This window comes from Macaca mulatta, chromosome 1, assembly GCF_049350105.2.
Source record: "Macaca mulatta isolate MMU2019108-1 chromosome 1, T2T-MMU8v2.0, whole genome shotgun sequence".
NCBI classification, from domain to species: Eukaryota; Metazoa; Chordata; class Mammalia; order Primates; family Cercopithecidae; genus Macaca; species Macaca mulatta.
In genome coordinates this window covers 119,887,440-119,915,112 of record NC_133406.1, presented here as the reverse complement: position 1 = coordinate 119,915,112, position 27,673 = coordinate 119,887,440, and the positions used below count along the sequence as shown (strand labels likewise).

Here is a 27,673-nt window from a genome sequence, read left to right as displayed (position 1 = left end):
CTCTTGGTCTTAAAATATATGAACAGTCTTAATTTTAATCAATATAAGGAGGAAGAAACACCCTAGATTTGTGCTGTCCAGGAGGGTAGCCACTAGCCGCATGTAGTCATTTAAATATAAGTTAATTTAAATAAAATTTAAAATTCAGTGATTTGAAATGTGGGCTCTACTACCCACATTTCAAATGCTCAATAGCCATATATGACTGTGTCCACTGTACTGGGCAACACTGGCACGGAACACTGCTGTCATTGCAGAAAGTCCTCTTGGTCAGTGCTGCCTTAGACCTTTGCCCATACCACAAACTGCAGCTACTTGTACCTTAGAGCAAGGTGTAGATGTTTGGGCCCTAGAGTTGCTGTGTCCATCTTTGGAGAATGAAAGGATGGGTTAAATCGCATGTGGATAAAGCAGTGCAAGAAACCCTTTAGGCAAAGGGTGTCTGCGTAGAATAAGAGTTTGAGAGAGGTGAGGAGGAACGGAGGTTAGAAGAAGAAATTATGGAACAACTGAATCATTTGATGTCTTGAATCTTGACTAGACCTGAACCTTACGAGGACACGGGACCCCCAGAGGGAAGTTCCTCAGAGAGATTGTCACCCTATGCACAAATGATCCCAACAATAGATACCTCTGAGAGAATCAGGGCAGCTCTAATCTCCAGGCACTCAGTGGTGGGAAAGGGTTAGTCATGTTGGATTCATGTTGTGGAAGAGAAAGTTTTTATGTTGCCAGGCAATGGGGAATAATTCAGGCTTTTTTGACATTTGAGTGGGTTAACCAGTGTATCTGACAGTCGGCTCCTTAGAAATGGGTCTGTGCAGGCAAAGTCAGCTTATGTTGTGAGGCTCAGACTTGAGTATGAGTAAGAAAGTGTCTGTGATACAAAAAGTTCTATTTTTCTTGCCAGCCCTGCTGGCTAGGGAGAATTTCTTCCCCATGTATATGGAGAAAGGAAGAAATCAGAGGCAGCTGGCAAAAAAGAGTATACTTTAACCTGCTCTCTGGAAGCCATCTGTGAAGGGAATCACTTTTCTTTTCTGGACTTATTTCCAGGTGCAGCTGCAGGGGATGACACAGAAGATGCAAGCACTGAGTTCACTGACAGTATTGAGGAGGAGGCCACACACCATAGTCACCAGCAAGTAAGTCAGTGTCAGGGTCTGGAGCTTCCAGGGTGGATGGCACACAGCCCTTCTGAGGTCTGATGGTCTCCTGCAGCCCTTGTGGACTTAGAGTGAGAAGATTTTTTTTTTTAATATAAACCACTTCTCAGTCATCTTCCTGTTCTCCTTGAGCTTCCCGGCTGCCTTTCCAACCCATGTCTTCACTCCATTTTCCTCTCCAATCCACCCTTTGGTTTGTATTGTATCTCTTTCTTCTGCTTCCTGCCCCTTCCTACCCACCTTTGCCTCTATTTATTCTCTGTAGCTATAGCTTCAGAAGAATTTTTACTTGCAAGACAATGGACACATTCCCCTTGGGCTTTTTGTAACTGAAAAGCACCACAGAAGACAGGGAGTCATCAAAGGGCTGCTCGGGGAGGTGGCGGGGCGGAGGACCTGCTTGGGAAGGAACTCCAAGAAGACTGGAATGCTTCCAAAGCAAGGGTCTTTCTCAGTGAAATCTCATTATACAGAGAGAACCTTATGCAACCTGACAAACCACTGAGGTCATGGTGACTCAATGATCAGCAGATGGTTCTTCAACAGCAATCCCCTGTCAAGTCTCAGAACTTGAGGCTGAAACATTGTTTCCACCCACCATCAGTGCAGATGTAACTAGCATGTTACAAGAGTGAATAATCTGGACTTCAGAGATTAAGTCACCAATAGTGATCCCACAAGCACTCACTGGAACTCCTATAATGTCTCCACTTCGTCCATGCCATTTAGCAATCTCATCTCCTAGATGGACTGTGCCTATGATTCTTAAGGAGAAAGTGAATCATTGGTAGGTGTCCCACACAAGCAGCTGGACTGTCCAGTGACAGCTTTCTTGGGGCTTTTAGGAAAACTATACAAGAAATGAGGCTTTCTGGGTCTGCCTGTATGTCTTCTGCATAAGAGAAAGAGGAGACATCGAATCAACCAATAAGAAGAGCCCAAGTGAGCGTCCTCAAATCTTTTGGGATTTGGCACTTGGGGACATGAGTAGTTGTCTGGGATATGTCATGTTCTCAACAGTTTCTTTATAGTAGTTGGATCACCTTCTTGTAGTAGGATCAACCTTCTTGTTGCTATAGCTGTACCCAACCTTCCCTGGTCCCTTGAGTGCTTGCATGAGCTCCACTTTTTCTTTTACTTGAACAGCTTCTCCTGAGTCCTCCTTACTGATGGTTGTGTCTTTAATTATATACATCTCTGTCCCTCCAGACAGATCCCTCTGTCCTCACTCTCTGATTTCATTGAGGATCTTGGGTGAGAGAGAGGGACCTGCAGAATGAACAAATGTCTACTCTAAGACAGCTAGATTGGGAGGTTGGCTGGTCACTGATGGTTATAATGACTGTGGGACAGGATTAACTTCAGAATAAATGAACAGGAGACACAGATATGAAGACAGTCAGATTCTGATTGATATGGTCTGAAGTGCTCCTGGTATTGCAAGTCATTTGCTCTGATTCTCAACTGTAGGCAAATTGAGTTGTAAAGTTGCTGCTTCTTCAGCCTTCTTTCCTGTAGCCTAAAATGGAGAATCTGACCAGACCCCATTTTGAGAAGGTCAGTCCACCCTGGAATGAACATTTTACATTAGGGCATTTGTATTTCCCTCACAATACTTGCCACATTACTTGGCATAGGAGAGATGCTTAGTGTAATTATGAGTTAACAAGCCTTTGGATCAGGGCTTGACTCATGATAGACAAAGTATGTACTTGCTGGATGGAAGAATCTCTTGGGTAAGCACCATTTTTCTTTCTATCGCCTTTCCTTGAAAATACATCTTCAGCTTTGGGTAGGAGGAATCTTGGGGTGTGAAATCATTGCAAATTTACTTCATCTTTCTGGAGTTTGAGGTTGTGACTCTCCTGCTACCAATTAAATAAAGCTTACTTTGCCGTAACTGTTTTGTGTCCAGATTCTCAAAATTTGTTTGCTTGTTTCCAGGGAAGTGGTCCCTTAAGGTAGATTTTGAGCTTCTCCTTGTTAAGTCCTTGGAAGGTAAACTTTTGCTTGACACCAAGCTCCCTTCCTACTCCAAGCATTCATACACTTTCCCTAACAGACACATCCAACCTTGTCTTTCTTCCAAGGTGAGAATCACCTTTTGGCCAATGCAAGTTGCTTCCTCCTTATGTTTTGGACTCAGCCACCTCAGGGAGCCTCAAGTCTGGCCATGATAGTAATTTTCCCTAGATTATCTCCCACGAAATTCTATTATCAAGCAGATGTAAGATCTATCATAAATACCTATGAAATTGCTGTGAAAGAAACTAGAGTAATCAACCATTGTATTTTTTATGTGAAGTTTTATAATGGAGAAAAAGTTAATCAAGAATAAAGATTCAAGCCCAGGTAGTGTGCATCTATAGTTGCAGCTACTCAGGAGGCTGAAGCAAGAGAATCTCTTGAGCCCAGGAGTTCAGGGCCAGCCCAGGCAACATAATGAGACCCCCACCTCTTAAAGAAAAAAAAATCAAGATTCAAATACAAAGAACAGACGTTAGTAGACAAAGTGTGATAAACTTGAAAAAAGCTATTTTTTAAAAAGTTATTTTTGATTGACAAATCGTACTTGTATACATTTATGGGATATGATATGATTTTATGTATATATATACACACACACATATATATACACACAAACAATATGGAATGATTAAACAAAGCTAATTACGTATTCATCAACTTGCCTACTTATCATTTTTGATGGTGAGACATTGGAAATTTACTCTTATTTTGAAATATACATTTTATTGGCTATAGTCACCCTGCTATGCAATATATCTTAAGACCTACTCTTTTTGTCGATACTTTTGATCAACAGTTCCCTCTACTCTGCCTCCCCACTCCACCAGCTTCTAATAACCACCATTCTACTCTCTGCTTCTATGAGTTCAACTTTATTAGATCCCACATATAGGTGAGCTTATGTGGTATGTGTCTCTGTGTGCCTGGCTTATTTCACTAAGCATAATGACCTTCAGATTCATTCATGTTGTCACAAATGACAGGACCTATCCCCTGACATTTTAAGTTTAAATAGTATTCCGTTGTGTATTATCTGCCACATTTTCTTTACCCATTTATCTACTGATGGACCTAGGTTGGTTCTACATCTTGACTATTTTGAATAATGCTGTAATGAACATGAGAGTGCAGATATACCTTTAACACATTCATTTCAGTTCCTTTGGATATACACCCAGAAATGGGATTACTGGATCATAGGGTAGATTCTATTTTTAGGTTTTTGAGGAAACTCCATACTGTTTTCCACACCAGCTGTACTAATTTACATACCTATTCACAATGTGTGTGTTCCCTTTTCTCTGCATTGTCTCTAACACATCATTCACCTTTCTGATAATGCCACTCTAACAGGTGTGAGATGATATTCATTATGGTTTTAATTTGCATTTCCCTAATGATTAGTGATACTGAGCATTTGAGAAAAGCTCATTTTTAATGCCTTAATGTTGAGCACTGACTTAACATTGTGACAGATATGAAGCAATAGGGTAAAAACAAAACAGTGTCATTCAAACAGGATATCAGATTTGCACATAGGCCTTTGTGGGGCAAATGGGAACCCAGCGCACAAAAAGTTGAATTATATGGAAGCAATGTCACAAGTGAGTTAGGAAATGTGAAAAAAACCCAAGAGAGATATAATTCAAAATAGACCTAATGGATTCACACTATCATTACAGATACTGGAAGCCCTGGGGTTTCATTTGGGAGAAAGAAATATTTGCTTTCATACATGATCAAAACTAATGAAAAGGCTAGATCATGAGTTACTTTTCAGGCATTTACATTTAAAACTTAGCCAAAGAAAGTCCGCTTTGAGATGGAAATATGAAAATGCAAATTAGCCTGGGGAAAAATCAGATCCCTAGGCAATGTTTGATTTTCTCACTTTAAACTGGGAAATTAGATCAGATGTACCTTAAGGTTTTTCTGGTGTTAACATTCATGGTTCATAATTTTTTCTTTTTAAAGAAAATAGGTATATTGAAACCAATAGAACAAGGTAACATATATCCAGAAGACACTTTAATAATCAGTAAACTTCATTAAAGTTAGACATTATTTTTAAGCAGAAGGAACCATTAAGGCCTAGAAAAGAAAAATGTTGTGCCTGCACTCAAGACTAATGGCAAAGTACGTTTTAGTTAAGTTACTTGGAAAGAGTTTATATAGAATGGCAACATCACATAGTTTAAATGAGGGATGGGATCATAAGCTTTCAGAAGTGGTTTTATGTGGTCCCCCTTCCCTTATTTTGTCACAAATGCTGGGGGGCACATATGGAGATGGCCACCAGCATGATTAAGCCTGCCAGCAGAGTCTTAGAGACAGACATTCCCGGGAGCCTGCCAAATCTCAGGCTCAGAAAGCCCAAGTAAGACTGGGTGCCTGGGAATTGAGTGGCTTTGTCTAAGGATGTTTCTTCTTTGACCTGGGTGCACAGGTCTTCACAACCTCAACTGCTATGCATGCTACTGAACATCATTGCACGTGCATACTGTGAATCAACCCTGCCGCAAACCTGTGACCTAGATTTGAACATACTTTGTTTTGGGGAATAGCAAAAGTCAGTGGCTTTGTGCCAACCCCGGCAGCTCTGTCAATCATTGATCCATATAAGCTGTTCTCAGCCCTGCTCTGTTCAATGTATTGGTGACCTGAATGGAGATATAAAGCATATAATTAATTCTACAAATCATCCCCAATCAGGGGGCCACTACATGATTTGTGAATGATTCAGTATATCCAGAATGAATTTATAAGTGACAATTACAAGTCACAGTATGTATAGAGATAAAACAAAACAACACGACCCAGCAACAGCTGTGGGGGAGGGGTGGAAAATTCAGAGGTCAAAATTCACCTGAAGTTAAGTAAAGGCTCCAGATGCTGCCACTGAGAAGAAAAAGAAGCCAATGTGACATTGGGACATATTTAGATAATATTGGACAGACAGGCAGGAGCTCCTTGTACTAAAGTAATTAGTCATATGCTAAGTAGATTATCATACTCAGATTTTGATTTCTACACTTTTAAGAGCATGGGATAAAGCCCAAAATGAACAAAACAAAGTCTAAAAGTTGACAAATTTGCATTTGAGAAAAAGCCATAGGATCTGCTTTAATTAAAACATTGATGAATAACTTCAAGAGTGTCCTCAAGAAATAGAAAGGTGCTGGGCAATTGTTCCTCCCTCTGTTTCTTCCACATGCTGAGATTTGTAGAGAGAGTTTGTCTGGCAGCATCGGCATAAGGATAATAACCAAAAAGTGAGGTCGGCTGCTTGGTAGGGCGGCTCCACCTGTACCTCCCAGTAGCTGCAGAGTGTGATTCTTCTGCTGCCAATGAAATGGTTGGTGTTGTCTTCCCTGTAGCTCCACCTTATTCTAATTCTGTGACTACGTCTGCTGACTGTTTCCCCAGTGCCCCGAGTCCTCCCTCTCAGCTGTCCTTGAGGGAGTCAGAGTTACAGGCAGGGCCTTAGGCTTTGCGCCCTGACACCTTAAGCCGTCATCTCCCGCCATCCAGCACTCAAGTGTTGCAGAGCTGATGAAGCTTCCTGACTTGTGAGAAAACTCGCAGGACTCTGTCTCTTCGGGAAGAGAAGAATCACTGCATTCACACCCTCCAGTCCTGTTTCAACCTTGTTTGTTTGCATTTGTTTTAATTTCTTATGTGCTTTTCTCCCTCACCGTCTCTGGATTCTCCTATTCTCCACTCCTCCTGCTCCACTCCTCCATTCCTCCTGCTCATTTAGTGTGTCCTTCCCACCGAAACCAGCCCTTCTGCCTGACTAAGGAGGTTCTGGATAGGGAGTTCATTTTAGATCTGCTTTTTTTGTTTGTTTTTGTTCTCATTGAGAACTGCCTTTGCAATCTCATGTTTCTCTTGGGTCCTCTTTAATGGCCTAACTTCTTCAAACCATGATTTTCTTTTAGCTTGTCAAGGTGGCTTTGGAGAAAAGTCTGGCAACTGTGGAGACCCAGAACCCATCTTTTTCCCCTCCTTCCCCGATGGGAGGAGACAGTAACAAGTGTCTTCAGGAAGAAATACTCCACCTGAGGGCTGAGATCCACCAGCACTTAGAAGAGAAGAGGAAAGCTGAGGAGGAACTGAAGGAGCTAAAGGCTCAAATTGAGGAAGCAGGATTCTCCTCAGTGTCCCACATCAGGTAGGACGTTCTTCCCAGAGAAGGGGACCTTGTGGGTCATGAAACACCACAGCCAAGGGCCTTGCCTTGCTGCAGCCAAGGCATCCGTGTGACAAGTGGCTGCTTGGTCCATATCCCAGGCAGAAATGCATTAACATTTCTACAAATTCTTTAGATAAAAGTAAGTAATATTGGCTAATGGTAATCACTTTCTGTTATTCAAATAATCCTGGTCTTAATTCAGTATAACAATGCCCACTATTATTGTGCATCTGCCAGTTATACATATGACAGTCATGGTGGAAAACTCATTGTTACATGACCAGTATTGCTCTTTTTAATTGACTGAAACATATAAGGAATCCCTGCTATCTACTATGTTTCACTGCTGTATAGAGAACCAGAACAGTCCATGAAGGAGGAGGATTTTTTTTTGTTTTTTTTTGAGGCAGAGTCTCGCTGTGTCGCCCAGGCTGGAGTGCAGTGGCGAAATCTTGGCTCACTGCAAGCTCCGCCTCTTGGGTTCGCGCCATTCTCCTGCCTCAGCCTCCCGAGTAGCTGGGACTACAGGCACCCGCCACCACACCCAGCTAATTTTTTTTTTTTAAATATTTTTAGTAGAGATGGGGTTTCACTGTGTTAGCCAGGATGGTCTCAATCTCCTGACCTCGTGATCCCCCTGCCTCGGCCTCCGAAAGTGCTGGGCGTGAGCCACCACGCCTGGCCAGAGGGTTTCTGTCGAGGCCCCTTCGTCTCTGCTGCTTTAGTAATTTTACAAAAATAGCAGATAGCTCATTCATTAGCAGATAGCTCATTCATTGGCCACTCTGTCTTTGATGGCTTTTTGACAAAAGATACTTGGAGAACATGCTGATACTGTAGGGCTGATCCATTTATTCATTCACTCCCAGGACTACAATCATCACTGCCTGTTTGGAGTACAACTGTCCAACTTCTAAATCATGCCCTGTTGTTTCCCTGCATCTTACCTGCCACTTAATCTTCCTCGAATAATGTTAGCACTTTGAAAAGGACCTAGGCATCTAGCCTCATGTCCTTGTTTCACAGCTGAGGAAACTCAGGCCTAGAAAGTTTCAAGTGACTTGCTCAAGGTTGCATAATAGTCTGTGGCTCCCAATTTCTAACATCTAAACCTCGTTTCTATACTATACACTTTGTCAAACAATTTTTTAAAAATTCTTGTGGTTGTTCTAATGCTGATTCTTTTGCTCTGAATTATCATAATAACTTTTTCCTTAAGTTCTACTTAAAGCATATTATGTTGCTTAAATTTTTGTATGTGTAAACTTAATTGAGTTGTCATAGGTAAGAACAGTACATCTCTTTTGATTCTATTGTTGAACCTACAATCAAACCATCTGTAGATATCCCTGTGGATTATTTTCCTTTGTTACTAACCTGAAATTCTGATTTGTTCAACCCTCCACCCAACCTAAAGAATCACTGATACTGTAGAAGGTAGAATCTAATGCATTATTCTTCCTTTCAAGAAGATTTTGTTGAGTTTTTCTTCTACATGTTTGTATTTTAAAACATCACTTTTTTCTAAATGTGAAGTTAGAAATATTAAATATTCTTTTCCGTATACACATGTGCCCACTTTATCCCCCTTCCACATACCAGTTTTGGTAAAATGCCTATCCCCTTTTTCTTTATTGAGAAACTATCTCATAGATTGTCTTTCTGTATCCTATATACTATTTTCCTCCCAGAAACACACCAGACAAGTTCTGCTCTGGGTTCCAAGACTCCTGGATTCTGAGAAATTCAATCTAGGTGCATAGCCCACTGCTGATCCTTCAAGTTGTGAATTACCCATTTCCTGTGCATCCTGTAGCCCAGGGGTTCTCAGTTTAGCATGCTTAGCCCAGCATGTGGGCTAGGCGTGGTAGCTCATGCCTGTAATCCCAACACTTTGGGAGGCCAAGGTGGGCAGATCACCTGAGGTCAGGAGTTCAAGACCAGCCTGGCTAACATGGTGAAACCCCTTCACTACTAAAAATACAAAAATTAGCTGGGCATGATGGTGTGTGCCTGTAGTCCCAGCTACTCGGGAGGCTGAGGCAGCAGAATTGCTTAAACCCAGGAGGTGGAGGTTGCAGTGAGCCGAGATCTCGCCACTGCACTCCAGCCGGGGTGACAGAGATTTTTAAATTATTATTTATTTATTTATTATTAATTATTTATTTATTATTTATTTATTAATTATTTATTAAATAAATAATAATTTAAAAATCACCTGTGGAACTTAAGTAAAATGTGGATTCACAGGCCTTAGCTCTACAGCCTTTTTAACCAGTACCTTATGGGATTCTGCTGTTAGTATTTCTCAGGTCTGCAGCTAGTACAGCAGGGATTGGATGACTTCCCTGTTAGACCCTGAGCGATCCATACTGTATATGCAATTTCATTTAAGCATTTAAGCATCTGCTAACTCCACTAGGTAAGTGTTATCATCCTTATTTTATATAAAAGGAAACTGAGGCTCAAAGAAGTTAAGTGAATAGACTTGTTACAGCCATGTTTGCTTCCACTCAACCCTAGTGTGAGTTCGTTGTTGTGGAAAGAATTTATCTGGAATGTCTTGGTGAAAAATAGCTGTTTTGGTCAATTTTATTTCTTCAACAAATACGAATGATTTATGTGGCAGGCACTTTTGTAGGCACTGGGGATATGGGGTGAATAGGACAGACACAGTCCTGCTCTCAGGAAGATTATCTCTATCGTGTGAGCCAGACATAAAGCAAATAATTATCTAAGTACGTTTTGATTGTATTAATAATTCTGATTAGTGTTATTTATTTATTCTGTGTTCCTAAGTCCCAATGGTTTGAAACTGACTGATGATAAATAATAGAACTGCAGAATTTATAACAATAAATTTGTCACAGAAAAGGTCTTATTTTTTAACAGTGTAAGTACTCTTGTTTATTCCAGAGGCTACTAAAAATTAGAACATATGAGGCTGCGTGGCACAAGTAAAGAAAACTAGCCTGCATGTCTTGAGTCCAAGGTTTCTAGTGATGGTGCTGCCACCAAGAAGCTGTGGAAGTTTGGGCAAGTCTCTTACTCTTCCTGAGCCTTGGCTTTCTTGTATATAAAATTAGGGAGCTGTTATAGGTCTCAGGTTGCTTCATGCTCTGGGGTATGTCTGAGTTTATTGTGGGCTGAGATGTGGGTAAGAGGTACTGTTAGGAACTGTTGTCAGGACCAGACTTAGCCCTCAATTATGTGTGTTTCCTGCAGGAACACCATGCTGAGCCTTTGCCTTGAGAATGCAGAGCTGAAAGAGCAGATGGGAGAAGCAATGTCTGATGGATGGGAGATCGAGGAAGACAAGGAGAAGGGCGAGGTGATGGTTGAGACTGTAGTAGCCAAAGAGGGTCTGAGTGAGAGTAGCCTTCAGGCTGAGTTCAGAAAGCTCCAGGGAAAACTGAAGAATGCCCACAATATCATCAACCTCCTCAAAGAACAACTTGTGCTGAGTAGCAAGGAAGGGAATAGTAAACTTACTCCAGAGCTCCTTGTGCATCTGACCAGCACCATCGACAGAATAAACACAGAACTGGTTGGTTCTCCTGGGAAGCACCAACACCAAGAGGAGGGGAATGTGAATGTGAGGCCTTGCCCCAGACCCAAGAGCCTTGACCTTGGGGCTACCTTCACAGTGGATGCCCACCAAGTAAGTGTGGGCTTAGATGGAACGAAAAACAATTGGAGAAGGGCTCGAGATGACAGTGTTTACCTTAAAACATTCTCCCATGTGAATCAGGAGGTACCAAGAGAAGGGTCTCTTCGTACCACAAACAGTAATAATAATATTCAGTCTATATTTAGCCTTTAGAAAGGTTTTTACAATATAAATATTTCTTGAGTACTTAATTTTTCAGATAACACACTAGGCATTGGCATGGGGCAATAAAACCAATGGCTGCCCTTGAGATACCTAATATGGTAAGGAAAGGTGGCACACAAACAGGTAATTTTAACAGGATGTGGTAACTGCTGTAATATAGGGATGCATCAGTTAGGAGACAGCCCAGACAAGTGGTATGTAATGACATCCCTTCCTTATCACTGCCATTTTTTTTGTCACAGCCCATCACAGGTGTCTGTTCCTGGGCCTCAGATGGGTTATTGGGATCCTCTTTAGGGAAGGAGCCATGCTGAAGATTCAGTAAAATGGAGAATACAGGGATTCTGAGAGAATCAATGGGACAGAATGCGAGGGGAGATGAGTGGAGGGTTACACCCCTTCTCTTTTGTACCACTGAGAAAACATTTCCTGAGAGCTCCTCTGTAGACTTGATTGGCGCTGTGCTGTGTGCTGTGGATACTGATATGAAGAAAACATTATCCCAGTGCTCCAGGAGCTCCATCTGGAAAGCAAGTCACTGCCAAATGGCATGACAAGTGCTGTGACAGACTTGAGTAAAATCCACAGGGTTCAGAAGGGGCGGTGGTCGTCATTGCATGGGGTGACCTCAGACTGTCCTGATCCCTGTATTGGACCCTTTCACAGTTGGATAACCAGTCCCAGCCTCGTGACCCTGGGCCTCAGTCAGCGTTTAGCCTACCAGGGTCCACTCAGCACCTGCGCTCCCAGCTGTCACAATGCAAACAACGCTATCAAGATCTCCAGGAGAAGCTGCTGCTATCAGAAGCCACTGTCTTTGCTCAGGCTAATGAGCTGGAGAAATACAGAGTTATACTTAGTAAGTAACTGTGACTTACTAGTAACGTAAGTAGCCTGTATGTCTTATAACTTCTGTGTGTTCTATACCGACATAACGTGGTTATTGAGCACATGAAGTGTGGCTAGTGCAACTTGGACATTTGGTTTTATTTAATTTTAGTTAATTTAGTATAAAGTGGCCATATGTGGCTACTAACTCTCTTATTGGACAGTACAGGTCTAGGTGTCTTGGGACTCTAAATTAGTTCAGCTCCATTCCACATTTATTGAACCCCGTGGATAAAGCACTTGCCAGCTTCAATGTGGCTGCTAGAGATGATAGTATACAATCCCTGACTTAAGGAGAGATTGTCAATGGCAAATGCAGGCTCATCCTGTTGAAAGAAATTCTGCTTCTTGGAGCTGGTGGTCTCTTCTCCCACCAGTTCAAAGAAGCTTCTCTCCCACTGTGGATATGACCTCCCTGCCCCAAAAGGTTAGGGTATGTGCCACTGAGGCTGAGGGCATATGTGGGAAATTCAGACATTCTGTAACACCTGCTGTCTCTTCCCAAGCAGGTGAATCCTTAGTGAAGCAGGACAGCAAGCAGGTCCAGGTGGACCTCCAGGACCTGGGCTATGAGACTTGTGGCCGAAGTGAGAATGAGGCTGAACGGGAGGAAACCACCAGTCCCGGTAAGAGCACAGGGTGTGGGGCCCACCCCTCCCTGGAGTCAGCTGTCACATTTGGGTGCTGTTGGCCAATTCTACACCTGACAAGTAGTAGGGAAGAGGAGGACAGGAGGTTAATAGGAGAACTCTTACCCAAAATGAGAGTGAGTATAAGTTTGTATTTCTACAATTAGTTGTTGGCATACTGCTAATAATAATAATAATAATAATATAAAGTTCTATCCAACTGACTATTATAGAAATACTAAGGCCTACTTAGAGACCAGATAAGGTTTTGGAAACATGCAAACTCTAAGTTAAAAATAATTTTGTTTTGCATTATAAAAGGACTACAACTATAGGGCCACCCACCACATTGAAAACCAGAAGAGAAGAAAAACACAATCTCTCTTATTCTTGAGGCAGTGTAGTGTGGCAGTTAAGAGAAAAGATCCTGCGGCCAGACTGGTTGGTTCAAATCCCAATTTGTAAACTTTCCTGTGCCCCAGTTTCTTCATATGTTAAAATAGTAACAAAGGAACTGCCTACCCCATCAGGTACCAATGTCAATTAAATAAGTAAATTCTTATAAAATGCTTTAGAACAGTGCCTGGCATCTGGTAAAATGCCATGGATTAGTTCTTATTCTGACTACCACTGCCTTAATACACTGATGTTAACATGCTGATATATTTATTCAAAGTCTTATTTTCTTATGCCTATTTTTCACACAGTTGTAACCCAATAAACTTTTAAATTATAGGAAACTTTAGAGAGCATTTAACTTTTAGCATGCAGGAATAGCTTGTCCTACATTCTTGTGGCCATCCTAAATAGATAAGGCCATGTTAATGTCTTAAGAAACATCAGTGTGTGTGGAACGAACACAAGACATTGGAGGATTTGAATTCTGGTTCTGCCATGTGCTAGTTTGAGTGATCTGGAACAAGCTAGTTTACCACCTCTCTTTGAGTTTTGTTTTCCCCAGTCAGTAAAATAGAAGGTGATGATACCTAACTTGTAGGTATAAGGAAGATAAGAAATATTGTATTCGAATACCCAGTACGGTGTCAGGGTTGAATAAAGTACTTCAACTTTTTCTCTAGTAATTATTCTCCTCACGACCAAACTTGCCTTCTCTCAGAGGCAGTGGCCACAATAGCACATCCAACTTTTATTTAGGAAGACATCTTTGTCCTTTTTCAGAGTGTGAGGAGCACAACAGCCTCAAGGAAATGGTCCTGATGGAGGGACTGTGCTCTGAGCAGGTGCGCCGGGGCTCAACGCTGGCTGGTTCCTCCAAGAGGAAGCCCTTGGAGAACCAGCTAGGGAAGCAGGAAGACTTCCGGGTATATGGAAAGTCAGAAAACATCTTGGTCCTACGAAAGGACATCAAAGATCTGAAGGCCCAGCTGCAGAATGCCAACAAGGTCATTCAAAACCTCAAGAGCCGGGTCCGGTCCCTCTCGGTTACAAGTGATTATTCGTCTAGTCTGGAAAGACCCCGGAAGCTGAGAGCTGTTGGCACCCTGGAGGGGTCTTCACCTCACAGTGTCCCTGATGAGGATGAGGGGTGGCTATCTGATGGCACTGGGGCTTTCTACTCACCAGGGCTTCAGGCCAAAAAGGACCTGGAAAGTCTCATCCAGAGAGTATCCCAGCTGGAGGCCCAGCTCCCAAAAAATGGACTAGAAGGGAAGCTGGCTGAGGAGCTGAGATCAGCCTCATGGCCTGGGTAAGGAGGACACTGTTTGGGCACTTTCTGGATTGAAAATGTGTAAGTTCGTGCTTGGTGTAGGGTAGCTGAGGAAGTTGGAAGAAAGAACATGTCTGGGTATTCACAAGGACACTGATTTAAATGGCAGATATAGGTCTGCGGAAAAGACAGGTAGGCAACCAGGAGGGCATAGGATGATGTCCCAGTATCTGGCAGATAACAGGTCTCAGGGGTTTCGTCTTAGGGATATATTAGTAAAGTAATAGTATATAAGGTATAGTTTAGTAGTAATACCGGAATCAGACTGCCTAGCTCTGAAGCTTACTACCCATGCAACCTTCTTAACCTTTCTGTGCCTTTGTCCTTACCTATTAAATGAAGATGATAAGAGAACCCATCTCAAAGGGTGGATATTAGGTTTAAATGAATTAATACAAGTGCTGGCCAGGCGTGATAGCTCATGCCTGTAATTCCAGCACTTTAGGAGGCCGAGGCAGGCAGAACACCTGAGGTCAGGAGTTTGAGACCAACCTACTGGTTTAGTAGAGTTTCACCCCATCTCTACTAAAAATACAAAAATTAGCTGGGCATGGTGATGCACACCTGTAACCCCAGCTACTTGGGAGGCTGAGGCAGGAGAATCACTTGAACCTGGGAGGTGGAGGTTGCAGTGAGCCAAGATGGCACCACTGCACTCCAGCCTGGGTGATAAAGCAAGACTCTGTCTCAAAAAAAAAAAAAAAAAAATTAATACAAGTGCTTAGAATAGTGCCTAGCATATATTAAGCTCTCAATGCTATTTGCCATAGTTATAAGTGTTATTGATACTTTGTGTTGAAAACACAGACATTCATCTTGGTATGTGTCCTGGTTATCTATTGCTGAGTAATAACCACTCTAAAACCTAGTGATTTCAAACAACACTTTATTATGCTTCATGGTTGGTTCTGTGATTTGACTGGGCTCAGCTGGGTGGCTGTCACTTAGGGTCTCTTGTTTTGGGTTCCATCAATTGATGGTATGAGAGTTGATGTGATGGCCGTCGTTGCAAAATATAGTCAGCCACAGTATCATAACATAGGAGAAATTCAGGCATCAAGTGGTAGTTAAAACAGAAGACATGGAAAGTCCTATCTAGACTTACGATGAAATGATTCTAATTATTCATTGAGTAACTGCTGTGAATCTGCGTGATACTGGTGCTGTAAGGAATATAAAATGCAGAACTATCTTTATTTTCACAGACCTTATGATTTATCTAGGGACATAATTAACATATATATAACAGTTGAAGAACTGTGGCATACTAAATTTTATGTTTGTTTGTTTGTTTTGTTACGGAGTCTCACTCTGTCACCCAGGCTGGAGTGCAGTAGCGCCATCTTGGCTGACTACAACCTCCACCTCCCAGGTTCAAGCAATTCTCCTGCCTCAGCCTCCCGAGTAGGTGGGATTACAGACATGCACCACCATGCCCAGCTAATTTTTTCTGTATTTTTAGTAGAGGCGGGGTTTTCACCATATTGACCAGGCTGGTCTCGAACTCCTCACCTTGTGATCTGCCCACCTCGGCCTCTCAAAGTGCTGGGATTACAGGCATGAGCTACCATGCCCGGCCCACAGTAAACTTTTTGATGCAACATTTTATCACGGTAGAATTTACTCTTAAATACCTCCTATGGCTTATGTGCCAGAATTCAGCTTGGTGGTTCCTTAGAGATGTTCTCATAGAACTCTCTACAGAAGGCCCCATAACTTACCATCCACTCTTTCCATACTTACTCTTTCCTTCCTCTTCTGTCCTACATTAGGAAATATGATTCCCTGATTCAGGATCAGGCCCGGGAACTATCTTACCTACGGCAAAAAATACGAGAAGGGAGAGGTATTTGTTATCTTCTCACCCAGCATGCAAAAGATACAGTAAAATCTTTTGAGGATCTCCTAAGAAGCAATGACATTGACTACTACCTGGGACAGAGCTTCCGGGAGCAACTCGCCCAGGGAAGCCAGCTGACAGAGAGGCTCACCAGCAAACTCAGCACCAGTAAGTTGGCCACAGGGCTTTGGAATACTCTCAGTCACCCCCACAGTTCCAGCCCCTGGTGGCCACCACATCTCCACTGCAATTTTTTAACTTAGGGTCCTGTTTGTATTTCATTTCCTGGGGCTAATACAGGACCAAGACTGCTCAGTGGGGAGCATGGAGAAGAAGACACAGGGCTGGAGATGCCATGGTTACAACAAGAGAAACTTCACCACTCATAGAATGTGACCTGTGGGGCAGGGGCAGCATCTATCTGGTGCTAAGAGGGAGTAGGGTACATGAGATGGAAGGGCCTTGTTATAGGAGGAAGAGGCCTGAACTAAGAATTACAAGACCCAAGCTCTAGCCTGGATGCTGCCACAAACTTGCTAAATGCTCTTTCCTTGTGGTGTCTCCATATGGCATGGTAATGTACATGCAGGTACTCCACGTACGGATAAAGCGCCATGCTCTTTTGTACATGGTTTAGGCACTGGCTGCAGTAGTTCAATGACTACATTGGTTGTTATTGGGGTCCTTTACTCAGAATTTCTAGAGAATATCCAAGGGAGTAAAGTAGGATCAGACTTGGGAACCACCCAGCTCACCTCCTGGTGCAGGTGCAGAGGTGGGGCAGGGCTTCTTGTCATCTCCTCAGAGACCTGTGCAGGTTCTGCATGAAAGCTGTGGTGGGACATATGCACTGGGGAGCTAGTCTACAGCAGGGACATGGAGGCTGGAGCGTCCAACAGGGCAGCTGGGCAAGGGCCTCATGATTAATGGAACAAAAGACATTTTAAATGTTTTACCCTGATTTAGGGCAGAGGAAGTCATCATGGTGACCGGCAGGTCAGGGACAGTGGGGTCACTTCTCTAGAGACCCAAGCTGAGGCCTCCCAGAATAACTGTTCTGGATACACGCATGAAATGCTCACTACTCTGTCTCCAGATAGACTCCTGTGTTTGTAATGTGGGAAGTGGGACCAGCCTAATTTCTTACTGTTTCTTTCTAAATTTGGTTTGCAGAGGATCATAAAAGTGAGAAAGATCAAGCTGGACTTGAGCCACTGGCCCTCAGGTAATTCAGAGGAGAATCTGGTAAAGAGATTGGGACTGAGGCCCAAAGGGTCAAGGATGGTGGCAACTCCAGAAATCAAGGGGAATAAAGGAAAGTGCTGAATGTATTGAATTCATGCATTCATTGAACATCTCACTATTGTTTTTAACTAAATTCTTTCTTCTCTTTTGGTTTAATTACATTGGCACATAATTGTCCAGGCTTAGTAACCTAGAAACAGTCTGAGCTAAAAGTGAACTAACTAGGTTTCAAGCTAAAAGCAGGACCCACTAAGGGTCCTGCTTTCCTGCTGTGTCTTTAATAAGTAGGATGAGCTTTTTCCAAAGTTGGCCTGGCCCAAGTTGGGTTGACAGCTAGTTTAATAGTCACTCAATTGCCCTGGGGGAAGAAAGGAATCATATAACAGGACCTGGTGAAAGAGGCCTAGATGGTGTAGATCACCAGGAGGCTGCAGTGCCTCAGGACCCAGTTCTCAGTGAGTTGCTTCATATAATGATCAATGAAATACGACTCAAAGTCAGTTGTAGCCACTAGTTGGGGTTCTTTGGGTCATGATTGTGTCTCAGGCTTCATAAATGCTTCTGAAAATATCTGTAGCGAAGGACACAGTGTTGTTTTTTGTTTTGTTTTGTTTTTATTTCTAATCCATCATAGAAACATACATGGTCTGAATTCAGTTAACTACATGATTCCACTTATCATGCTCTTGGATGTTGGGAGAATGGTTTGCTCTGCGTTTCTCAATGCTTGCTTTCAATTTTTATACTTGTCTTGTTGGAGATAGTAACAAACAGTTCGCAGGCTGCAGCTGTTCCAGGGATCATACTTTAAGCAGCAGTGCCTTAAAAGGAGGGCTAGCTGTCTCTTTGCTTGCCCTCAGCATACTATGTGGCCAGAGCACTGGGTAGCTATTCTCTCTCCATCTATACCCCACCTACACTCCATCCCTAAGCAGAGGTGGGTGATTTCCATTATTCTCTGCAGGCATAGTCCCCTTGGCTTACTTGGCTTTTCCTATGAGCCACAGTCAGGACAAGTTGGTTTGGGTGACCTTGGTTTTACCTGTTGTCCCCCTTCTCCCCACCAGGCTCAGCAGGGAGCTGCAGGAGAAGGAGAAAGTCATTGAAGTCCTGCAGGCCAAGCTGGATGCTCGGTCCCTCACACCCTCCAGCAGCCGTGCATTGTCTGACTCCCACCGCTCTCCCAGCAGCACCTCTTTCCTGTCTGATGAGCTGGAAGCCTGCTCTGACATGGACATAGCCAGCGAGTACACACACTATGAAGAGAAGAAAGCTTCTCCCGGTCACTCAGGTAGCCTCCACTTTCTGGGTGGTACCGTCTTTGTCTAGGCTGAGTGGAGACCTCAGGAAACAGGCCTTATAGCTCCACCATGGTGTGTATCAGGCTGAACATGGCCGTGGGGCCAAGTGCCATGCGCAGGCACCAGTGGATCAGGATCTTTGCTCTGCTCCTGACTCTACACGTTACCTCTGTCACCCTGGCCTCCATGGGCGTGTACATGCTGTTGGGCACAATGTGAGCCATTGTGGGGAGAGTGAGAAGATCACGGCAGACTCTTCTTCGGTGACTCTGTCGGATAGATCTTCTTTAAGATGGAAAACCTCCTTCATCTCTCCTGCAATGATCTTGCTACTTACTCCTGAGCAGTGTTCCCTAAGTATATGTGGGTGTCCACAGATGCTGCTGGTCTTGCCTGATATTTTTGGAGTTGCCATTTTCATGTTTCAGAGCTCAGAGCACCATCATCCCTAAGGTGGTTTGCCTCACTATAGGAGCTGTCTGCAAGCAAGAAAATGAACAACTGCTAACAGTGCTTGTGCTTGGTTCTTTCCCTGAAAGCAAGACTCTAGCCCTGGTATCCCTGGGTAAATAGATGGCCAGGATTCCAGTTCTCTGTAGAACATCAAACATTTTCTTTCATTCATGGGTTTTATAGATTCCATCCATCATTCGAGTCATTCTGCTGTGTTATCTTCTAAACCATCATCAACCAGTGCATCTCAGGGGGTTAAGGCCGAATCCAGCAGCAACCCCATCATCTTGCCAACTCCCCAGAATCCCCCCAAGGAGGCCAACCAGGCCCATTCAGGTATGCAACAGCCAATGGGGCAGAAGCCTCATCTCCTGTTTCTCTGCTGCCTGTTTGACTTTTCTTCAAGGACAGAGGTTTGGACTGTTAGGGGCCTAAATGCATCAAAACCTAGACAGAATCAAGAAACCATCCTCATTCGCCAGTTGTGTCTGATTTAAGAAAATATATTAGAAAATAAGTAATCCACATCAGGTTTTGATCTGCATACCAGCTTTGACCAGCAGTTGGCTAATCATTTAAAAAGAAACATTTTTACTGGTTTTCTCTCATTTTATCCTGGGAGCAAAGAGGCAAAATATTTCTCCCAGGATTACAACAGCCATAGGATGAAAAGAAATTCCCATCTCCTGATCCACTGTATGTGTTCCCCATTAAATCTGCATGGTGATTCTCTTGCAAGAGGTAGTGCTACTTATTTCATAGCCAAGGATGCTGAGAACAGCCTCAGACAAGGTTCTGTTCATGGTACGTTACCATTAATGGATGTATGAATGGATTGGCAGTCCTTGATATGTACATAGTATATATCTTGGGGGCAGTTAAAGGGGTGCATTTCATTTACAAGTCCAGCTTAGTTGCCGGAGGGTACACTGCTCATTCACAGCCCTGTATCAGGGATGGCAAGGAAAAGGCAAACCTTGTCTTCACCTCCTACCTCCCACCATAGCTGGCTGGCTGCCTTCAGTGTGGTTTGTTGTGAGGTTTGACTTGAGTAGAGATGCTCCCAGAAGGCACAGTGCTTTCTTCTGCTGCCCTCATTTCCCTGAAGGCAATTCAATCATAATCTTAAGGAAGAGGAAGTGTTCCAGTGCTTCCTGAGCCTGGTTTCAAAGTTTCTAGGCCAGAGTGGGCAGCAGCTGGACAAGAATCATGAGGAAAAGCTGTGCTTCCAGAATTGTAGACATCTGCTTAAATGTTTTGGGTTCAAACAGAGCAGAAGATGAAGAAGAGAGGATTTAAAAATCAGAATGCCTCCTCAAAGAATGCCTGGGCTGTGTTACCTGGCAATTTGAGTGTATCTGCAGTATTCATCTGAAATGGTGTCCACACCATTGGGATGTGTTTTAGGATGTAATCATTGTCTTCTACATTTGACGTTCTCTATGGGTCAGCCTTGGTTTCTGCTCCCCCTCCATTGGGTACCTGCCCTTTAATTGCTTTTAGGGAAGAGGAAACAATTTTAAACATTGAAACTTGCCAGGGTTTCTAAAAACCTGTCTGTAGATGGGCTGCCTAAAGATCACCAGGGAAGAATTTTTTTTTTTTTTTTTTTTTTTGAGACGGAGTCTCGCTCTGTCGCCCAGGCTAGAGTGCGGTGGCCGGATCTCAGCTCACTGCAAGCTCCGCCTCCCGGGTTCACGCCATTCTCCTGCCTCAGCCTCCCGAGTAGCTGGGACTACAGGCGCCCGCCACCTCGCCCGGCTAGTTTTTTGTTTTTTTTTGTTTTTTTTTTTTTAGTAGAGTCGGGGTTTCACCGTGTTAGCCAGGATGGTCTCGATCTCCTGACCTCGTGATCCGCCCGTCTCAGCCTCCCAAAGTGCTGGGATTACAGGCGTGAGCCACCGTGCCCGGCTGGGGAGACTTTTTTTAATGCAAATTTTCTGTTCCAAAAATTTATAATTCTCTAAGTCTACATTAAGGCCTAGACAGAATCAAGAAGGCCTAAAGAATCTACATATATTGAGAGTTTTTGCTATGTGATTTAAATGCCCAGAAGGGTTTACGGGCCATTTTGTCTAAGCCACGCTACCAACGCATCTATTTTTAATTTGGTGAATGAACGCATTGATTTGGAATTCTGAAGTTTGTTTCCATCAGAGTCCTGAACTGCATGCACTAGTAATGAAAATTTCCCCCACAGCCTTTGTTCATGTCTCTCCTACTCAGGATGGGACCTGTTGCCATCAGAGAGGAGTTCTAGGTAGAGAAAGAATCTTGTCCCAGGGCCAAGGACTGATACATGCTGGGAGCAGAGCCCCGCGGGCCCTTGAGAGGATTCAGGGTCTCTGACTTGTCCATGCCCAGGATTGCTGGGGTGGGTCTCAATAATGCCACCTTACCTTCTTTAGCCAATTGCTTTCAAGGTGAACATAGAGGATGTATGCAGGATAGCCCTGGCAGGGGAGAAGAGGGAAGGTCAACCAGGCCAGCCTCTCTGGTAGCAATGGTACCCTTGGCTATCTTATCCTGTACCACTAAGGTAATAGCCACTACACAGGGTGATGTCTGGTCAGGGAATGGTTTGACCTTCTCAATCTTTTACCCATTCTTTCTCTCATTTTCTCTTGATGATGTGTCTCTTTTCTCCCTAACTTTCTGTTCCTAGGCTTTCATTTTCACTCCATACCCAAGCTGGCTAGCCTTCCTCAGGCACCATTGCCCTCAGCTCCATCCAGCTTCCTGCCTTTCAGCCCCACTGGCCCTCCCCTCCTTGGCTGCTGTGAGACACCGGTGGTCTCCTTGGCTGAGGCTCAGCAGGAGCTGCAGATGCTGCAGAAGCAGTTGGGAGAAAGTGAGCACTTCTGCATTTGTGTGCTTGCGAATGGCAGCCCCACACTGTGTTGCTCTGCATGGCTCGGGCTGGATGGCAGAGTTTAAAAACGCAACACGGGTACACATTACAAATGGAAGACTGAGGGAAAGCTCTGCTTGCTTATTTTTTGGAAATGTATTTCCTGTTATTTCTCTGGTGTGTATGTCTCGTCAGTTAACAGGTAGATACGTTCACGAGGCTCTAGAGCTAGTGCTCTCACACTGTAGACACCGCTGGATACCACCAAGTATGCCGAATCCCTGACAGACTGGTGGACTGCTCACTGGTAGGGGATGGGAGAGAGATGTTATGCTTTGCCTATGCAGGATGAAGTGGCCAAGAAAAAGATGGCCACATTCAGTGGGATCCTTTGTGTGGCTATTAGATTTTTCTGCTGTGAAATGCTGTTAATCAAGTTCAGTTCCTGACATCATTAGGTTGGAGCAAAAAGGGTAATGGTAGAGGGATTCAGAAGAGGAAACGATGAGCCACTTTTCCTACTGCACAGGGTTCATCCCTGCGCTGGGACAGGTGACACGTAGGCAGCTTAGAACCACAGCACCAGCCATGGCATCTGACTGTGAATCCCATCCTCTGACTCCCAAAGATAATTGACCTTATGTAGTTATGTAGACTGTGGACAGTCACCTTTTAGAAAACGCTTGGATATACTTGTAGGCTGGATGCTCATCATAAATTTAGTGTGCTGGTGGTCACTGATAGCTTAGAAAAAAATGATAAACCTTCACAAGAATTTGCTCTCTCATAGCACCTTAAGCACAACAGGTAGAAAGCAGTTTGAATGAACTTAAACTCATTTGTCAGGCGCTTTCTGTGCCTGTAAAGAAGCTTAGGTGAGCCAGAGACTGATAGGGTCACCATGCCAGCAGTTTCCAGTGATGCAAGACAACAGCCAAGAATTTGCGTCCCCCTCCCTGTAGCCCCAAATGTCATCATGTGGACCAGCCTATTTCTTTCCTTCTTCCTCTTTTTTTTTTTTTTTTTTTTTTTTTTGAGGTAGGGTCTCACTTTATCACCCAGACTGAAGTGCAGTGGCACGATCTCAGCTCACTGCAGCCTTGACCTGCTGGGCTCAAGCAACTCTCCCACCTCAGCCCCCCTAGTAGCTGGGATTACAGGTGTGTGTCACCACACCTGGCTAAGTTTTGTACTTTTTGTAGAGACAGGGTTTCGCCATGTTGCCAAGACTGGTCTAGAGCTCCTGAGCTCAAGTGATTGGCCCACCTAGGTTTCTGAAAGTGCTGGGATTACAGGCATGAGCCACTGCACCTGGCGTAGCCTATCTATTTTGTCAACCCAGGAAATGGATATTTTGTCCAGTGCAGGGAACTCTAAAGCTCAGGAAAGTGAAGTTACTTATTCAAGGTCACTAGTAAGTGGGAGAAATGGGCGTGAATCTGGTCTTCTGCTCCAGGTTTCATGTTTCTGTTATATCTTTTCTACTTAGGATGGCTTTGTCACCATCCTGCTTAGAGTATGGGGCTGAGCTCAACTGATCAAACTCCGGGGACTCCTTGCAATAATTTTTCCCTCTCTTTAGAGACCAGTAGGAGATGCTGGTGTTTCTAACCTAAAACTTGTTACTTTACCAGTTCTGGCTCCAACAATGGATGGGCAACAAATGTGCCCCATGACAAATGGCAAGAGTATTTTCTAGCTTCCATTTCTTCCCCTTGCCTCCTTTTCCTTTATCTTTCCACATTTGTCCATTTGTCTTTGCCCAAAGGGAAGGATGGAAGGAGAGCACTGTCCATGAAAAAGGGTAGGGTCTGTTGTTTGGGGTTAAATTGGAATTACATCAAGTCTGAGGCCATTGACCGGAGTTCGAATGGTCCCTGCCTAGATGAGGAAGATTGTAGCCCTTTCTTTCTCCACCTGAAGTCAAGGTCCTCTCCAAGGGACCATTGCTTATCCAAGCTCCTCGTTTGCTTTGAGCCAAGTTTCCATGTGGCCAGTGGTGCATGGTGGCCTCTCAGGTCCCTGGGTTAAAATCTTGTGCAAGAGTCTATATGGTATCTTTGCATGGTTTAGAGCATGTACTGTGTATTGTGTGGCCAAGGGACTGGAACATGAGAATACTGATCACTGTTACTGATAGACTTAAAACCTCACATGGCCTTGATTAAAAAGTAAGCTGACTGTCTACACGCTGATTTCCCCCTTTGCCTTGTGTTCAGATGGGGTTGAAGGCAGTTTGAAAGAGGTAGGAAATCATGTATTTGTTGCATCTCTTCTAAAATGTAGGTGCTTAAATTTTTAATCTTCTTCCTTAACTAAGTGATCCTAATGAACATCTAGTATTTTGCAAGTTGGAAGAGAGACTCATGACAACAATTCTCAAACTTCTGCCTATTAGAATCACCTAGAATGAATTTAAAACATCCATTGTTCAAGATGTATCCCATATTGATTAAGGCAAAATCTCTGGAATCCAGGAATCAGTATGTTTCCATATTTTCTCAGGTGATTCCAATATGTACCCAAATTTGAGAACTAGCTACAAGTGGTGCTAAAAACTGGCAAGTGGCAATTACACTAACCCCTCCGAGGAGTTTGGCTTGGTTGGAAGGGACAATGACCTCACTTGCTTAGGAGCAGCTACCTGTCTATTCTGCTGCCCGTGTTCATAATCCCTGAAAGAAAGCAGGCTTCTGAATTTTCTCCTAAACTGTGTCTCTGCCCACCTCTTTCCCCATCTCCCCTATGCTGGGCTTCTTTTTACAGAGAACTGGAGATGACGGGGCTCAAGAGAAAGGCCTATGATTTCAAAGGGTCTATGAAAATATCAGCCTGTGAAATGAAAGGTCCTACCTGCCTCTGTGGAATAGTATTCAATGATTCTTTAGACAGGAGTCATGACATTTTGTAGCTCCTTGAGATATGTTGGATGGGATCCAAATGAATACTTGCCTTACATAGACCCTTCCCCAGCCTCAGCAAAGAGTTCTTCAGTCTGGAGGAACTAGGGACACCATATCCAACTTGACTTCATGTCCCCTTTCTCATCTGAAAAACTCCAAGGTGGAACTGACATATGGACTGGTTAGTTTCAGGGGAAGGCAAGTACATGTAGACAAACAAATGTTCGTGTTCACAGGTAAGCTTAATCCTGTATGCCACTGCTCTCACAACTTCTAACTGTGGGAGTGAATCCTACTTTTAGAACTTTCCTTGGAGTCTGTCATGAAGGATTATAGTAGGAGCCAGGAGTGGGGCCACTGGACTTTTCCATTGTATATACTGATGACTTTAAGATACTTTATTCTCTACCTCTTGTGTCTGCTGCCAGGAAATACAAAGGGTGAGAGTTACAACCTCTAGGTTACGAGCCTTAGTCTAATTAGTATACCACAGTGAACTGGGATCTCTGACATTCCACGGGTCTCCTTTTAGTCTCTATTCTTAGCAATCACACACTTCCTTGCAAATCCTTCCTTTCTGACACTGCATTTGCTTCTTACTCGTGTTTCTTTCTGCCCAGGTGCCAGCACCGTTCCTCCTGCTTCCACAGCTACATTGCCGAGCAACGACTTAGAAGCCGGCTCTTCCCACTACCTCAACTCTGCCCAGCCTCACTCTCCTCCAAGAGGCACCATAGAACTGGGAAGAATCCTGGAGCCTGGGTACCTGGGCAGCAGTGGCCAGTGGGACATGATGAGGCCTCAGAAAGGGAGTGTATCTGGGGACCTATCCTCAGGCTCCTCTGTGTACCAGCTTAACTCCAAACCCACAGGTAAAGCACAAAGTGGAGACGGCAGCCTTTGAAAAGAAGTTTCATTCGGAGTCTACTCTTTTCCTACTCAGGCAGGTCTTTGATTCCTCCTCCATCCCTGGCTCACAGAGTGGGTATAAAATGCAAGAGCTGTATCAGGGCTCAGTCCTTTCCAAGTACATTTCTTTATTCTCCTGCCCAGGGCCTCAGTGCTTTGTAGGGATATGGGAAAGTCAGGGACCCACCTCTTGTGCTCTCATACTCATGTCCTTCCGTCTTCCTGCAGCCTGGCCTCTTTGCAGCCCACTGTCTTAGACCCCTCCATAATGCCAGGCATAGATGGGACTTTCTTCCATCAGTCAGGACTTGTCACAGGAAAGGGTGCAAGGGTGCAGCTCCCCGACCCTGCACATATATCCTGTGCACAAAACTCAGTCACAGCAAGTGGAGAGGTATAGCTAAGTTCATAAATGCTAGGATGCCACTTAGTTCCAACAGTAAGACAATCATAATTTTCGGGAAAAGACTGAGCCCAAAGCAAAATGGTGCAGTTAATGTCTGGTGTAAGCATCCCTCTGACTTTTCTGCATCTTTTACCTTTGTTTGGTTGGGGGAGAGGGGGTGTCGTCCCCTCTCTAATTTGCCTTCAGATCTCTAGATCCTTCCAGGCTATTCTTTCATCTTCCATATTAAAAGCGATTTCAGGGACACATTCAGTGTCAGTCATTAACCACATAGGGTGACTGTAAGATCGCATACTTTTACTTTAGGCCTTCTTTCTAAGGGTGGGAGGAAGGGCTTTGTCCCTTGCTAAAGAATGTTTGTCATGTGTCAGTAAGAAGAAAGGTAGAGTGAGGGCTCACCTATCATCCTCATAGTCACACCCAGGAGGTGGCCATACCTTTCCAGATGCTAGACAGGCCTTGTCCAGAGCCCTCAGTTATTTTTCTAAAACATGTGGAACTCTCACAAGACCCCTGTGTGGGAGGAGGCCCATGGAGACTTTTTAGCAAGTGACTGTTATGTGTTTGAAAGCACATTTACTCTTTAAACAAAACTACCATTCCTTTGGGTGTCCATGTGAGAGGACACAGTTGGCAGAAGGCTAGTGATATTTACGTGTCTTTCTGCAAGACCCGTGGCTGAGCCCCACCCCCATCAGTAACCAGGATTCTCCATCTCCCACCTCTCTCCATGTCCTGGTGGTTTGGCTGCAGGGGCTGACCTGCTGGAAGAGCATCTTGGTGAAATCCGGAACCTGCGCCAGCGCCTGGAGGAGTCCATCTGCATCAATGACCGCCTACGGGAGCAACTGGAACACCGACTGAGCTCTGCTGCTCGTGGAAGTGGTAGGAGAGGCCCAGACCCTCCTGTTTCTGGCTCTATTTAGGGACCTTTAGGCAGAGCTTCACAGATATTCTTTACTTCACTTGCTCCTTATGAACAGTCCAGCAAGGGAGGTGGCCAAGTACTGTCATCCCTACTTTCTGAATATATCTGAGATTAGAGAGTAACTCTCTTTAAGGCAGAACTAGGTCTGGTCCCCAGAATCACCTGACTTCTCACCCCATACTTAATCTGCTTATGTACTGCCTGCTGATGTCTATGCCTTTGTTGTGTGATTGACAAGTGGTAGAGCCAGGTCTGTAAGGGTCCTCCCAACTCCCCCCCTGGCTGCTATACCAAGGTTGCCTTTCTCCTTACACTCTTCTTCCGAGCTGCTGTCACATGGAGGCCAGTCTTTCCATATGTTGTTGTC

General features: G+C 44.0%; 1 protein-coding gene across 34 annotated transcripts in view; it reads left to right on the top strand.

Moving 5' to 3' along the window:
- Positions 1-27,673, top strand: part of LOC106996441 (myomegalin) — a 219,802-nt gene that overhangs the window by 176,416 nt on the left and 15,713 nt on the right. For 14 of the 34 annotated variants that reach the window (XR_013398909.1, XR_013398910.1, XM_028847167.2 and 11 more), the window contains 13 exons: positions 1,057-1,145; positions 7,136-7,368; positions 10,615-11,050; positions 11,891-12,083; positions 12,619-12,738; positions 13,921-14,449; positions 16,243-16,478; positions 17,484-17,535; positions 18,623-18,846; positions 19,493-19,645; positions 21,975-22,160; positions 25,684-25,935; positions 27,132-27,263. Coding sequence is in view for 31 of the 34 variants with exons in the window: in XM_028847167.2 (XP_028703000.2) it covers positions 1,057-1,145; positions 7,136-7,368; positions 10,615-11,050; positions 11,891-12,083; positions 12,619-12,738; positions 13,921-14,449; positions 16,243-16,478; positions 17,484-17,535; positions 18,623-18,846; positions 19,493-19,645; positions 21,975-22,160; positions 25,684-25,935; positions 27,132-27,263 (2,835 nt within the window). In the remaining 3 variants the exon portion in view is untranslated. The remainder of the gene's footprint in view (positions 1-1,056; positions 1,146-7,135; positions 7,369-10,614; positions 11,051-11,890; positions 12,084-12,618; positions 12,739-13,920; positions 14,450-16,242; positions 16,479-17,483; positions 17,536-18,622; positions 18,847-19,492; positions 19,646-21,974; positions 22,161-25,683; positions 25,936-27,131; positions 27,264-27,673) is intronic. The other 20 variants (XR_013398911.1, XM_077949371.1, XM_028847178.2 and 17 more) reach the window with 3 other exon arrangements.